The 16547-nt window shown below is 38.1% G+C and overlaps 1 protein-coding gene across 3 annotated transcripts in view; it reads left to right on the top strand.

Annotated features, from left to right (window-relative positions):
* ARMC3 (armadillo repeat containing 3) overlaps window positions 1–16547 on the top strand; it is a 123777-nt gene that overhangs the window by 24297 nt on the left and 82933 nt on the right. For 2 of the 3 annotated variants that reach the window (XM_057304732.1, XM_057304731.1), the window contains 2 exons: window positions 2068–2131; window positions 9938–9986. In XM_057304732.1, coding sequence (XP_057160715.1) covers window positions 9939–9986 — 48 coding nt within the window. In that variant the 5' untranslated portion in view covers window positions 2068–2131; window position 9938. Of the gene's footprint in view, window positions 1–2067; window positions 2132–6485; window positions 6698–9937; window positions 9987–16547 lie in introns of those variants that run through there. The other variant, XM_044392190.3, reaches the window with a different exon arrangement.

The following is a 16547-nucleotide window of genomic DNA, read 5'->3' as shown; positions in this document are numbered from 1 at the left end:
GTGTGTGCATGTGAGCAGGGGAAGGGACAGAGGGAGAAGATTACCTGAAGAGTGCGAAGGCAGGACTCAATCCCAGGACCCTGAGATCGTGCCCTGAGCTGAAACCAAGAGTGGCTGCTTAACCAACTGAGCCACCCACGCACCCTTAGTTAACACAGTTTTTTTTAAATCCAATAAACTAACCTTTCTATCTGCAAAGTAAGAATCATTTATACCCACACTTAGAATTTCAATTCCTCTTTTAGCTCAGAAACTCTTGAGAAAATTTTCATTGGTCATCCTCTTTGGTATGAACTGGTAGTATATTTTTCTGATCTTAATTCTTTGCATGAAATTCTAAATAAGTATGACTACGGTGGCTTGGATTTACCATTTTGAGAATATCATTCAATGTGGAAAACAGGTCCATGGGAAATTTTTACACCAACATTTCTCTGTAATTAAAACAGTGAGTTCTTTCATTTACAGGGTTTTGGGAACCAACTATTGATGTACATCCTTTAACTTAGAATTAAAGCACCAATACACGTATCTAAGCATTTTACCTAATATATATAATTTGTTTCAACATATTCATTTAGCACTTTAAATACCTTATCTCAAGAACTTCGTTTTGGGACCTTTTTGCAGAACAAATAATGTTTTTTTGAAGCATTTCTCTTTAGGTAGTCTAACTAGATTTATTAACTGGGTATACTTTGTAATGCCTGTAGTTTGATAATTACTTTTGATTTCTAGATTAGTGTTATCTCTCTGGAAACTCACATGTCATAAATGCATCTACTTGTGGTACTGCTCAAAAATGACATCTTTTCCATGCTCTTACTTTGCTGGCCCCAAACACAAGCAATTTTAACATAGACTGTTAAGTTGAGTGATTCTATAATTACGTATGCGAGTTGGTTTTTGCTATGAAATTGAACTTCATCTCATACAGGTGTAAGTGATTTCATAAAAAATGTATTCTTTTTAAAGTTTTAAGATTGCAGATGCTTTAAGAAGTTCAAATCTTTTTCTCTTTTAAGATATAAGTTTTGTGGAGGGGAGCTGCCTGATTTGCTAGGCACTGTTGCTTCACTTGATAACTATTCGATGACCAAAAAAAAAAAAAAAAAAAAAAGGCTGAGGATTAAAAGAATTACTGGAGAGCATAGATGTGAATTTGAGATAATCCTCATTATTCTGCATGATTTAAGCTTTCTGATTCCTTGGCTTTCTTGGTTGCCCACTTTTGCCCCCACATTTATTGAGATATATTTATTTATATATTTATTATATATAAATATTTACATACTGATATATATTTACGTATTTATTAATATATTAATATATTTATTTTGCTCCCAGATTTCTTGAGATGTAATTGACATACAACATTGTATAAGTTTAAAGTGTACAATGTGATGATTTGATACACATACATATTGTAAAATGATTACCACAATAAGGTTAGTTAACATATCCTTCACCTCACATAATTACCATTTATTGTTGTTGTGGTGGTGGTGAGAATATCAAAGCTTTACCCTCATAACAACTTTTAAGTATATAATACAGTTATTGTTAGCTACAGTCACCGTGCTCTATCTTAGATCCATGGAGCTTATTCGTCTTATAACTGAATGTCTGTACCCTTTGACCAACATCTTGCCATTTTTCCCAACCCCTTGGTCCCTGGCAATGAGCATTCTACTCTGTTTCTATGAGTTCAATGTTTTTAGATTCCAAATATAAGTGAGATCATACAGTATTTGTCTTTCTCCATCAGACTTATCTCACTTAGCATAATGCCCTCAAGGTCCATCCATGTTGTCACAAATGGCAGGATTTCATTCTTCTTTATGGCTGAATAGTATTCCATTGAATATAGATACACATTTTCTTTATCCATTTATCTGTCAATAGACATTTAGTTTGTTTCCATGTCTTGGCTATTGTGGATAATGCTTTGCAGTACTGTTTTGAAAGTCATTTCTGAAAGCCTAGCACCTGTTCCTCCAGCCCTTGCAACAATGCTATAAATCTCTAATTCCCTGTCAACCAACTAATAGATTTTGTTGTCCACAGCAAAACTTCAGATGATACAGTAATTGTTACCAGAAGTGGCTGCTGACCTTAGAAGTCCAAAGATGTAAGTCTGGAACTGGTTGTATAACCTGAGTGAATTTGAAAATAGTGAAGAGATCTGTTTACTTTGAGAGGATGTCTGATGGGAGTCACCTGTGGTCTCCTAGAAGGAAGTACGTTTTGGAGACAGTTTTGACAGGACCAAAGTGGCTACTGCTGTAGCACAGTGTGGTGGACAAAAGCACCATAAGGGTTGCAGAATGGGCGAATTACTTCTAATTATATTTAGTTCTGAGACAGAAAATGACAGGCTTAGGGTTTTGAGTTTAAGCCATGGCTAGAGAACCAGAGAGTTTCAATGACTACCACACAATATCTTATCTCTTGAAGTCACAGCCTGGATCTGTAGATTTCTGATTTATAACGTGTGCTGAATTTGTAGCTTCACCAGGCTTCTGAAAAGACCTAGAAGCAATGACCATCCCAGTAGCAATGAGCAACCGTAGTGTTTAAATTATGGTCTCTAAATTTAATTTTCCACTATGATGAATGTGGGCAGAAAATATTTTCAAATTATATATGATAAATGACTTGTATCCAGAATATATAGAGAACTATTATGAGTCAATAGTAATAAGACAAACAACCCCGGTAAAAGCAGGACAACTATTTGAACAGATACTTCACTAAAGAAGATATAGACATGGCTAACAAAAACACGGAATGAGTTCATCATTAGTCACGAAGGAAAAGCAAATTAAAACCAAGAGGAGGCACCACTACACACCCAATAGAATGGCTAAAATTTAAAGGCCTGACAACATCAAGTGTTGTAGAGCATAGGAAGCAATTGGATCGCTCACTCATTGGTGGTGGGTATGCAAATATAGTATAGATCCTTTGGAAAAACAGTTTGGCAAGTTCTCATAACATCAAGCATACACATGGCATAAGACCCAGAAATTCCATTTTTGGGTATTTTCCCAAGGAAGGAGAAACATATGTTCACACAAAAACCTGTGTATAAATGTTTAGAGCAGATTTATTTATAACAGTCCAAAACTGGAAAGAACCCAAATGTCCATCAACCAGTGATTGGATGTTGTATATCCATGTAGTGAATACTACTCAGCAACAGAAAGAGACAAGCTACTGATACATGCAAACTATGGACAAATCTCAAAAGCATTATGCTAAATTAAGATGCCAGACAAAAGAGGCAGCATATTGCCTGGTGCAATTTATAAGATAGTCTAAAAATCCAAAATTATGGGGAGAAAAACAGATCAGTTTTTCCTGGAGAAGAGGGTTAGAGGGAAAGGTCTGACTTCAAGGAGGCATGAAGGAAATTTGGGATGATGGAAATGTTCTACATCTTCATTGTAATAATGGTTACACAACTATAAACATTTGTCAAATATCATCCAGCCATATATGTTAAAATAAAAAGGACCCCCAAACATAGACATGCACAATACAGACTAAGGTTGTGGGAAAAAAAATTAAAACAGTAGCTCTAAGTACTTTATGAAAACTCTGCAATTTGTCATAACAGTGTATTTTCAGAATGGGCTGGTATGATGCATTGGTTCAGAACATGGCTATAAAATTCAAGCTGACTTTGGTTCAAGTTCTGGCTCTGCCACTAATTAGAAGAGTGCCTTGTGCTAATTACATCATTTGTACCTAAAAGGCTTATTGTGAGGATTTAATGATGCACGTAACCACTTCATCACTGCTTGGTTCATATGGACATTCAACAAATATTAGTTATTTATGAACATTTAGAAAGACCCTATGTGGGAAGACACACACATATCAAATAAATCACAATATCTTATGAAAATAGCAGAAACAGACAAGTGTAAGGCACAGCGGGGGCAAAAAATGAGAAATGTTTCACCATGTTTGGAGAATCCAGTGAAGACTTTCTGGAGGAACCCATGACTAAGATAAATTTTGAAAGACAAATAGATGGTTTTCATCCTGATTAGGAGAGTGAGGGCATAAAATGTCATAGTGTACTTGGAGAATTATGAGCAGTTTGCCATTTCTTTTCTTTTCTTTCCTTTTTTTTTTTTTTTTTTTTTGAGTGATTAGAGAAGCTATTGCAGTATGGAGGAGTCAGCCAGAATTAGCTCTTGAATGCTAATTTAAGAATCTTGTTGTATCTCATCATGCATGTGGTGGAGTGATTGGGAGCCAACAAGGAGGGAAACAAATTACAAAGATTACTTTGGTCATCTTGGTGAAGGTGGATTGAAGCTAGGATGAAGCTAGAGGGTGATAGACCTGTCAGAAGTCTTGTTAGATGAAATCAGGTAAAGGATGGTGACATTCAGTACTTGGACTATGGGAATGGAAAGATGAGAATAAATTCAAGAGAGTTTTAGGGGAATTCACATAACTGAATATGAAGGAGAATGGTTCTAAAATGACATTCAGAATTCATGCTTGGGTATTTAGGTGGGTAGTGGGACCTCTTAATAAATAGAAAAACATGTTCCTAAAGGGAAATGACAAGTTTAAGTAGGTAGTATTGATGTTTGAGGTGCCTGTGGACATCCAGGTAGAGCTTTTCAGTAGGAGGAAGGATATATGGACCTAGAGCTCAGAATTGAAGTCTGCTGGGGAGCTATGTGTATGGCAGTTGAAGTCACAAAAATAAAGATCACCCTGGAAAAGCATATAGTATGAGAAGGGAACCAGGGACAGAACCCTGGGAAATGTCAACACTTAAGTCTGTATAGAAAAGATCTTAAACAGTGGTCATAAAAGGAGGAGGAGGATCGAGAGCAAGTAGTATAAGGAAACCAAGGAAGGTGTTTCAAGAACGAGATATCATCAAGAGTGTTATACGCAGCTGTCAAGGTCCAGGAAGACGACTAAGAAACAGCCAATGGATTGGAGTAGTTTTAGTAGTGGGACCAAACTAGAGCACTGTGGTTTGAAGAGTGAATGGAGGTTAACACATGTAGAAATATCAAATGCAGGCTACTGTTTTGGAAACTCATGGTCAAGAAGAGAAAGAGAAAAACAGAATGATAGCTAGTAGGGAATACAGGTTGAAAGGTGGTTTTTTTTCGTTTGTTTGTTTGTTTCTGTTTTTTGTATGAGGCAAAGAACAGACTTCACAGTGTTCCTATATTGAAGGGGAGAAGGCTGGAAGAGAGGGAGAGGCTGAAGATCTAGGAGAGTATTACTCAAGGTCCAATCAGGAGACAGAAATTACAAGTTATTTGATAGAAAATTTAATACAAATAATTCTTAAATATGTATGAGGCTATTTATCAGGTAATTTATTAAAGGGATGTGAAAAAAGCAACTGTAAGAAACATCTAACACTCTTCTGGCTGGGGGACCAGCAGAAGCAGGCAAGCGATGGAGTTTTAAAAGTCTGAGAAGAATTCAGGAGAGGGAGAGATTTTTTTTTTTTTTTTTTTTTTTTTGCTAAAGTCAATCAAAGAGTATTTTATGAAGACGGCATTTGAGCTGGGCTTAAGTAGAAATGAAAGAATATTCCAGGAGTTACACAAGTTGCACATGACCTGGCAAATAGTAGATGCTTAATAAATATTTGTGGAATAGATGAAATGATGAAGGGACAGCGAGCAAAATCCAGAAGAGAAAAGTATGGAAAAATTGGGGGAACCGTTTAAGTTTGACTGGGGCTGGTGTTGTGGGAGAATGGTGGGCTGCACAAATCGAACAGGGATGGAGCAGGCAGTTTTGAATACCAGGCTAACGAGTTCAGACTTTATTTTAGGAAGCCAACTGAAGTTTGAGTAGCGGGCTGACATGTCTAAAACAATAATTTCTGGAAGGCTGATCTGTCTCTGGTATGGTGAATGAATAGGAAGGAGAGAGGAACCAAAGTCATCAGGAGCCAAAAAGGATGACGTGGATTGGGGCGACAGTAAGGACTGAAGAGAGGGAATAGATCTGAGACAAAATGAAGGGAGCCAGTTGACTTAACTGCTGATTGGAGGGGAGGGTGGACGACGAAGAAGGGAAATGAAGGTCTGGGTCATTGGGAAGAATGGCATAAAGAGGAAAGAAAGGTGGAAGAGGAGATTTTGAAGAGACAAGATAAGTTCTGCGAGGGCAGACCAGACACCCTAGTGCATGCAGGGTGTCGGCCCTGCAGGTCCGCGGCTTCGTGGAGTGCGGACAGGGAGTGGCGATTTGGAAGTCATCCGCAGGATTCTGGCTGAGGCCTGTGTTCAGGAGGAAGCAATGGCATCTCAGCATGTGAATCCAGAGCCAGGCCGCTGGCTAGAAGCTGAGGCTGCGCTGCCCGCTGATCTACTGTTTTCACCTGGGCTCGCCTGCCACGACTAGGAAGAGGAGGAGTCTCACGTCTATCCTGCCTCAAAGCACTGGGAATCAGGGAGGAAAGGACGCCTCAGCCCTTCCCCTACGGACGGCTTTTCTAAAGCGGGACAATCAGCGCCTCGGGCTGCCTAGCGCGAGCTTCCTGGGCGGAGGCGCGCGCCCCTATGCGCGCGCAGGCGCGGCCCGGTGTCGCCTAGCAACCCAGAACAACAGTGGCCTAGGAGGCGCGCGCCGGCAGCGGCGGGTGCAGTTCTCCGGGTCCGAGGAGCCGCGGCTCTGAGGGATCTCCTGGCAGGTAAAGGCAGGCGTGCGGCTGCGCAGCTACTCCTGCGGTGTGGAGAGGTCCAGGGCCGAGGTCCCAGCAGAACTTGGGCAAGGAGAAGGTGCCCCGCGGGTGGGGACATCTGGGGCAACTGAGGGAACGAACGAACACCTTGTAGAGGTTGTCGGTGTCTGCCCCATGCCCTCAGTATTAGACGGGGGTCGGGTGGGTTTCCTAAGCATCCCGGCCGCCTTCCATTTAACAGGTGACAAAACTGAGGCCCGTAGAGGGGATCTGAGGGTCTAACATTCCGTTACTTGACTCTCACCAACTCAAGATGCTAGTCCCCCTTGTTGTACCCTTCCTCCTCCCCTTCAGGTTTTCTCAAAAAATATCTCCTCATTGGCAAATAGTTAAGGTCATGTAGTCTGAAAGTTCACGAAGAAGTACAAATGATTGATACATCTGTGCGGGGAAATGTGGCTCCTCTCTAATAATCGAGAAGGTGCACATATAAAGCAGATTTGTTTTCGTACTCAATGCGGTGAAGTTCATGCCTTTTCACCCAGTTATTTTACTTTATCTTAAAGAAGCAGTTGCGGAATGTGGATGAACATTTTATGTCTAAGAATGTTCATTGCAGCCTTATCCATAATTACAGGAAATTGGAAACAAATGCTCAACAATAGGCGACGGTCTAGATAGTGGATTTTACAGTATTATTTTAAATGACATAATACTGATTCATTGGAGATGATTGGAGCAATAAATGGAGACTGAGCTTTCATGAATTTGTCCGTTAGTATAAGAATATAGTAGGAAAATGGTTCCAGGAAGGGAAGTTGAGAATACGGGCTAGAAATCCAGGTAGGATGGTAAAATCACTATAGAAAACACACAAAAAAGGAACTATATTGAAATAGGACTGATATCCCTGAGTTTTTTCCTGAGTGATTTTTTTTTATCCCATGTGCCCTTCCTTGTTTTCTAAATTTTCTGCAATGAAATGTATTACCTCTAAAGTGGACAGTAGACACAGAGCTATGCACTTAAATATGATTAAAATGGTAAATGTTATGGTATGTTTATTTTAGCACAATAAAAATCATCAATGGGCAGGTGGTAAAATAGTCGAGGAAAGCAGGTTTGCTTCAAACAAAGGGATTTATTTTCTTAATTTGACACCTCAAGCTTTAAAGGAAAACATTTTTTTAAGAATAAAATAATACAGGTAATTTGGTTATATCATGTTGATTTTAAGTGAAATGTTGATTTACAAAGTTAAAAAAAAAACACCTTAGGGTTATCCTTGAGGCTCATTGTCCTGGTTCTCTGTCAGTTGTACACTTTCTCCCCCACTATTATGCTCAATATGGCAATAAAAACACAAATTAAATGCTTCCTACTTCATGGTATTGCCTGGGAACAGCTCCATTGCTATACTCCCGTGTTAAGGCTATTCCAACCTCTGTACTCTTCAATATGCAGTTATTCAAAGCCACTATCCTGGAATGGGAAAAATAAGTTCCATAAGTGAAAATCAGATGATCCACAGTAATTTTGTGTGGGTGTAATTCAGTTCCTTCTCAAACATTATTCACAAGCAGTTCTTATGTAAATCAAAGTCTGCCGTATTTTGGAATTGGTTGCAAAGAGCTATGCAGTTTCTTTTCCTAGAGGTTAATCGTGGGATAGATTTTCATTTGTCCAGAATAATTTCTGTGCATCTGCTTGGAATATTATAGACACAAAGTCTAGGGTCTTTGTGCTTTTTAAACATCTATGAAAGATGTTTGAATTTTGAAAAAAAATTACCTCTAAAATATGAAAAGAAAATTGAAAAATTAATGTTAAAAGTTTTTTATTAATATTCAGTTACATTTGAAAACAATTTTTCTCATTTTGTAAGAATTTCCAGGTGCACAAACTGCTGAATAATTTCAAATGCTTAATTTCAAAACTTTTTATGATGAAAATTGTATTTAATGGAAAATGTGGGTACATTTTAATGTTTAATATATTGGATATAATGTGAGGTTAGTGTGTCACAGCGTAAACTTGCCCAGACCTTCAAAGATCATGAAATTTATGTGACCTGAACTTAGGGACCTGGATGTCTTTCAGAACTCCCTATGAGTTTCTATGAACATGTGGCTTTTTAAAATATATGATAAATTCTGGTCAGTGTTTCTAATGCTAGGAGTTGCATTTGTGCCTTGACAGACTATCTGAACTAACTCTGACAGTGTAGATTCTCTCCAAGGATTTTCGACTTCCCAGAATTTCTCTGGAAACTATAGTAATTTCCTCGAGACTAGTTTATATCATCTGAGATTGTGCAAATGCCAACCATAGCCCCACAAACTCTCATTGGGGAAAATTCAAAAGATTTCTGGGGTTATTCTAACAGTCAGCAGCATCTTGGTAAGTTCTCTGTACCCAGATGGAGTTACTCCTCTGTGGTGTATCAACTATGAGTACCAATGCTCTGACATTTTTCCTGCACAGACATGGACATACAAGGGCAGGTGGAAGAGGGTCTTGCAAGCAGTAACCCCAATTTCCCCAGAATACATCTCTTCAGGTTCTCAATTACTTTTTTAAATTGAGCTATGGATTATATTAGAAAAACTTTTGGTTATCTGAGAAAATGACACAAATGTTCGTTTGGAGGGGTATGTCTTGGGTATCATTCATAAAACCATACTCCCAGGAAAAACAGTTAATGATTTTTATAAATATCAGATGCCTGTTATATACCAGACACTGTTGGGATAGACCAATGTGAGAAAGCAGACAAAAATCCATCCCTTTGTGGCAAAACATTCTTGCAGATCACAAAAGTAACTTGGATTTAGTCTCCCAAACCCTCCATAAATGAGCTGTAAGCATGGTAAACTGTTTCCTGTTATGTAAGTAAAAATGATATCACTGATGTATTCTCTTCCTTACAAACTGGCAGCCAGGACTAATGCTCAACAAACTTATCAATAAGTTCCTTAAAAATTGTAGATTTGAAATAGGTAGAGTTGAATGTGGGTAACATATTTGTACATGTACAATAATTTTTACATGTATTGCATAGTCTCTTTTCAGGTAAAATTAAAATGAGAAAATAAGTCTCCTTCTAAGGGCGTAGGTAACATGGGGCCTGAACTCACAACCCTGAGATCAAGACCTGAGCTGAGATCAAGAGTCAGATGCTTAATCGACTGACCTGCCCAGGCACCCCTACAAATGACACTTTTAACTGTTTATTGCATCTTTTTCCAGAATGGGTAAAAAGATAAAGAAGGAAGCAGAACCACCTCCTAAGGATGTGGTAAGTTTCTGATTTGAATATTATAGTAGCACATTAACAACCAGTTTTAAAAATAAATTGTTCAAACAGTTTGGCACATACCCGTATATACATGAGTACACAGTGGCAGAAGTCCAAAGTCTGACTAATGATAAGATTAGTTAGAGAAATCTAACATTATATAAACAAACATTTACAATGTTGTCATTACATAATTAGCACAATTAGAGAGTAATTATTAGCTTTTCCAGTATGTGGATGGCATGTTTATAAGCCTAGCTAATGAACAAATAGTTTTGGTTTGTTCTTTTAAATATTTTAAATTTATATTTGCCTGTCTCTCATTAATGTTAATCCAAGTGAGTTTTCAAGAACAACTAGAGTTTACGCCGTAGCCGCTAGATAGGTGTATAAGGTTGTCTGCAGACGACCATTTGGACATCAGAAGTCTTGTATTTTCCAGGGGCGCCTGGGTGGCACAGGGGTTAAGCGTCTGCCTTCGGCTCAGGGTGTGATCCCAGTGTTCTGGGATCGAGCCCCACATTAGGCTCCTCTGCTATGAGCCTGCTTCTTCCTCTCTCACTCCCCCTGCTTGTGTTCCCTCTCTCGCTGGCTGTCTCTATCTCTGTTGAATAAATAAATAAAATATTAAAAAAAAAAAAGAAGTCTTGTATTTTCCAGTTTTATGCGGAGAAAAGTGTGGGTTCATCCTCCTTTTCTATTCCAAATATTTGAGTAACGCATTGCCTACAACACAAAACCCTGTCTCTCTTTTAAAAGCATGGTTTTATCTTACTTCTTTAAAGTTTACGACTTACCAAAAGATTGTGTTAAAAATAGAAAATGAACTTGGACAGCTTTCAGTTTAGAAACTTATTTTGAAACAGACATTTGGTGTAATTTTCTTCAAATAAAATGTGAATAAAAAATGCTTATAGTCAGTCAGTAGACTGTCAGGATTTTATAGTTTGAGGGAAGCTGAGCTTAGTGCAGGACCTTCTCAACAGCACTGGAGCTTTGTGGTTACAAATCTGACCCACGTCCCAACGCTGCCTCTCATGAACTGTGTTATTTGGCCTAGTTGCTAAATGCAGCTGAGTTATTTCAGTTTTAAAAAAAATTTCTTCAATGCAAATTGTAATGTCCAATTCATTTTGGCCATTGTAGGAATGAAAATGAAATAAAGCACACCAAGTTTTCAGTACCTGGCAAATAGTTAACACTAGTAAATAAACCTATTATTATGGGACTCCTTTAGACTCTCTCTCTCTCTCTCTCTCTCACACACACACACACACACACACACACACACACACCCCTATGTAACTTCTTATGTATGATCCTTCAGTAAGTTGGGAGAAAAGACTGCGGAAGCATCTGTCTGCCCAGGTCTAGGAAGGCTTTGTAGAGATAGAGGGTCATTGTGGTTCATGATGCATTTTCATCGTTCTAGTTGCTCTCCCTTTGGACATACTCCTAAAACATTCCAAATTCTCTTGTTTTTTTCATTGCATTCCAAGTTTGCATTACCACTTTTTATTATTTATCTATCTATCTATCTATCTATCTATCTACCTACCTACCTACCTATCTATCTAAGGGGAAAGAGAGGGCGAGCACGCAGAGGGAGGGCAGAGGGGGAAGGGAAAGAATCTCAAGCAGACTCCCTGCTAAGTGCGGAGCCTGACAGGGGCTCCATCTCAGGACCCTGAGTTCATGACCTGAGCCCAAATCAAGAGTCGGACACTTAACCAACTGAGCCATCTAGGTGTCCCAAGATTTTATTTTTAAGTAATCTCTACACCCAACGTGAGGCTCAAGCTCACAACCCCAAGATCAAGAGTTGCACGCTCCACTGACTGGGCCAGTCAGGTGCCCCACACAATAGCATTATTGACGTCTTATTACTGAAAAGTGGACTAATGAACACAGTACTTGCCGACAAACACTGTCTGATTAAAATTAGACTATTAAACAATAGATATATTTGCCTAATACACTTTCTGTAATTTTGCAATGCCTTGCTTGCATTGTCCTCTGTACTCTAGTCCTTGCAGGGCACAGTCAACGACTTGAAAAACAGTTTTAATCCTAGCGTTACCAGACATCTAGGTCTTGTTTCCTCAGTTCACAGTAGATTTAGGGACAGCCAAAGCGTGTGTAATAGCCAATGTCAAAGAAATTACTGCCTGTGTTTTCTTCTGGGAGTTTTATGGTTTCAGGTCTCATATTTAGGTCTTTAATCCACTTGAGTTTATTTTTGTGTATGGTGTAAGAAAGTAGTCCAGTTTCATTCTTTTCCATGTAGCTGTCCAGTTTTCCCTGCACCATTTGTTGAAGAGACTGCCTTTTCCCCATGTGTATTCTTGCCTGCTATGATGAAGAGTAATTGACCATAGAAGCATGGGTTTATTTCTGGGCTCTTATCTGTTCCATTGATCTATGTGTCTTATTTTTGTGCCAGTACCATACTGTTTTGATGACTACAAAGCTGTAGTACATCTTGAAATCTGGGATTGTTATAACTGCAGCTTTGTTCTTCTTTCTCAAGATTGCTTTGGCTGTTTGAGATATTTTGTGGTTCCATACACATTTTAGTATTATTTGTTTTAGTTCTGTGAAAAATGTTGCTGGTATTTTGATAGGGATTGCATCAAGTATCTCTCCATAGAATCTCTCCATAGATGAATGGATAGAGAAGATGCATATATATATATATATATATATATATATATATATATATATATATATAAAAAATATTCCATTGCATATATATATGCAATGGAATATTACTCAGCTATAAAAGGAATGTGATCTTGCTGATTGCAACAACATGCAAGGACCTAGAGGGTATAATGCTAAGTGAAGTAAGTCAGACAAAGAAAGACAAATACCTAATGACTTCAGTCATACATGGAATATAAGAAAAGAACCAAATGAACAAAGCAAAACAAGAGACAAACAAAAAAAAAACAGACTTTAAATTCGGAGAACAAATTGGTGGTTGCCAGAGGGGAGGTAGGTGGGAGTGGATGAGATAAAGGGGATTAAAGAGTACATTTATCTTGATGAGCACTGAGAAATTTATAGAATTGTTTAATCATTATATTGTAGACCTGAAACTAATATAACACTGTTAATTATATTTTAAAAAAATAGAGTGAGACCAAAAAAAAAAAAAAAAAGACATGTTACAGTTACCATGTGGTCCTTGGCTATTGCCTTTCCTCAAGATCCTTCCATCCTTCCCCTACTCTGACTTTGTGTTAATAAAGCCGATAGATTAGGGTGAAAGTATGTAACCACTTTCTATCTTGTAAATTCAAATACTTCAAAACAGTATGCCACAGTTTAAGCTATCTGAACTTGGAATTTTTTCCAAGGTGTACCTTTTAAAGTCTACAAAAGTTTTCTTGTACAAATTTTAAAGGAAAACCAAATTTAAAACATGGATATATAACTGCTTAAGAAAATAAACTTTCCGTGTCAACTAATAACAACTTCCTGATGGAGTTCCTAAAAACATTATTTCCAAAGGTTTGTATTTTTATTAGTCTTTTATGAGTCTTTCATCTACTATTTAAAATGGGTAATGGGGACAGAAAGAAGAATGTTCAGTTAAAACAAGAAGCTCCTTTTGCCTTTTCTAATTTTCTCATTGTGAAAACATACACTTAATATGTGCCTATATGGTTTATTGACCTCCATTCCTTCTCATCAAAGTGACCACTAGCTAAGAAGATGCTTAGATGTGGGGAGGATCCAGCTTGAACGGGCCATGTAACTATATTCTCCCTCCCCACATCTTTTCCATGTCTGGCTGAAAGCTTGTTTGTGGTGGTTGAAATAAAAGGCAAACTTTCTGTGGAGTGATTGCATAAGAGAGTTACTAGCAAACGACCTTAGTAGCAATATTTAATACAAGGCAAGATATTCAGTGACAAAGAATATAGGCTCCGAGTTATACTTCCAGAGACTGAATCCTTACTCCATCATCCACCGTTTATGATCTGGGGCAAAGTTCCCAACCTCTGTATACTCCAGTGAGGATGAATTGATATCCACTTCATATCTACTCACAGCAGTGAGGCAAGGTTAGATAAATATAAGATGCTTGGAACAGTCCTTGGCATTAGTAAAAGAATGATGTAGTTGAGGGTGCTCTTCATCACTCTATAACACTAGAATTTTTATGAATTGTCAAAGGAGGCAGGGAGATCAGCTGTGGAAGACTAGTGGACCACTGAAGTTCCCAGTGGCCTGTGGTGTGGCCGTCATGATTCATGGTCTTCAAGTTGATGAGCATGGAACTTTTATTTTCTTAATATTTCAGAGGAAATTGAGTTTCAGTGGATAAATCCACAGCATCTAAACTCACAAGGGACTATGCTCTGGTTCTGGAATCTCAATAAGTATCAAGTTAACTGAACATTTATGTTAATGGGTCAGCACCTTCTCTCTGTAGTTCGGTGCATATGGGGGAGATAAGCTCAGTGAGCTTTGACTCAGAGCGACAGGCAGTAGCAATGCCCTCAGCTGGGCAACCAAACCCAGTTCCTTGCAAGAGGCAGATGTCTCCAGGGTCTTGTTCCTCCAGGATGCTTTCATCAGCCTCAGAATGCAACCCTTAATACTCTGTCACCGACTGCCAAAACTACCTGGACTTATTTCAGAAATGAAGCTTCATGGGAATTTATTTTCCTGTCTTTCACCCTCATTACAGATAAACAAAATGTGACTAAATAAAAATTAGAATAAATTAATAAACATATACAAACTGTATAAACAACTATCAGCTTGCTTATCTGGCTCTGAACTTTTACTTTAATTCAGGTTATTAAGAAAACTAGAGACGATTTTAGCTGTTTGCATTTTATTTTATTTTTTTTTAAAGATTTTATTTATTTATTCGACAGAGATAGAGACAGCCAGCGAGAGAGGGAACACAAGCAGGGGGAGTGGGAGAGGAAGAAGCAGGCTCATAGCAGAAGAGCCTGATGTGGGGCTCGATCCCACAACGCCGGGATCACGCCCTGAGCCGAAGGCAGACGCCCAACCGCTGTGCCACCCAGGCGCCCCGAGCTGTTTGCATTTTAATTTTTACACTTTTTCGCAGATTTTAACTGATGTCTAGATGTTCTCTACTAGAAGTTCGGACTCGGGTGGTAGTCTGCTTCCTTCTGTTTATCTGTCTCTCTTTTCCTGTGTAATTGGTTCCTTGTGATCTGAGACCACTGATGTAGTAAACACATTCCAACAGACATCAAAAAAGCCTTTTATTTGCCCTTATTGGTACCATAAAAATCACTAAACTGTCATGATTTATATATTTTCACTGAGCTCAGCTTTATAATTTTGCATTCTTTTAGACCTGTGCTAATGTAGTAGTCACTAGCCACATGTGGTTATTTAAATTTAAATTTATAATAATTAAAGTTAAATCAATCAAAATTAACAACTAAAAATTAAATGAAAAATTCAGTTCCTCAGTCACATCACACTTCAAGTGCTCCGATGCCCCACGTGGCTTTTGACTGCTGTATTGAACGATGCAGAATCAGAACATTTCCATCATTGAAATTCCACTGGGCAGCACTATTCTAGACAATCTTGTTTCCTTAACAGAGATATAAAAATATCTCTCTAAGTCTACGGCTTCTCGAATTGACTGAGCTTAAAATTCAAATTTTGGCCCAAATCCTTCCCCTTTATTTCACTCTTTCTATAAATAACTTTTGTTCATCATTTATTTTGTATAGAGCGTGAAATTATAATTTCACAACCAGCTTGTTGGTGACTGACTGTGAGTTCCTCACAGGAAAGCAGATGGCATATGTAATTACAGCACAGTATTATTTATTTAGTTGTGTGGCATTCTGTTATAGCTATCATTTTATTCTCAGCACCTTTTTAAATAAAAAATTACTATAATGCTGTAGGCTCTGTAGGAGAAACAAATGTCATGCCAAGTTTCTTCACTCTGTGCCAAATATTGGTGTGTCTCCTCCTTCGACAGCTCTTTAGATTGTAACTCTCAGTTTGAATCTTCCTGTTAAGCTTCTTGTACCTCATATCACCTTTTTCTTAATGATGACTGGAAGACATGGCAAAATACTGAAGGGTCTTCTCAACCATTAAAGAAGGATTCAAGATATTTATGATAGTTTTAGTTTAAATACATGTTCATGTACTCCTTTGACAATTGTAGTCATTGTGTCATGACATATCCTTGTTTTAACGTGGCATATTTATTCACATGCTTATAAAGTCAGCTGAAAAAATATTGAAATACCAGAATAGCAAATAGTCTAGTTGGAGGAAGCAGTCAAATAATAACTTAACAAGTAATAATATAATTCAGGGAACAATAAGATCGATGAGGAAAAATAAAGTAGGATATAAGGACGGAGAGTGATCCGGCTACTTTAAATAAAATTCCCCTGTCAGGGCAAGCTTTCTCAGTGGGGTCACACTTAAGAAAGACAGATGGAAGGAGGATGTATGCTATTCAAATATCCCCAGCCAGAAAATAATAACGAAGGCCTTACTTAGTATGCGTGAGGAATGCCAAGAAGGTTGGTA

Source organism: Ursus arctos, unplaced genomic scaffold (genome assembly GCF_023065955.2).
Source record: "Ursus arctos isolate Adak ecotype North America unplaced genomic scaffold, UrsArc2.0 scaffold_30, whole genome shotgun sequence".
NCBI lineage: Eukaryota > Metazoa > Chordata > Mammalia > Carnivora > Ursidae > Ursus > Ursus arctos.
The sequence above is the reverse complement of the archived record's forward strand: the minus strand, read 5'-3'. Positions and strand labels throughout refer to the sequence as shown.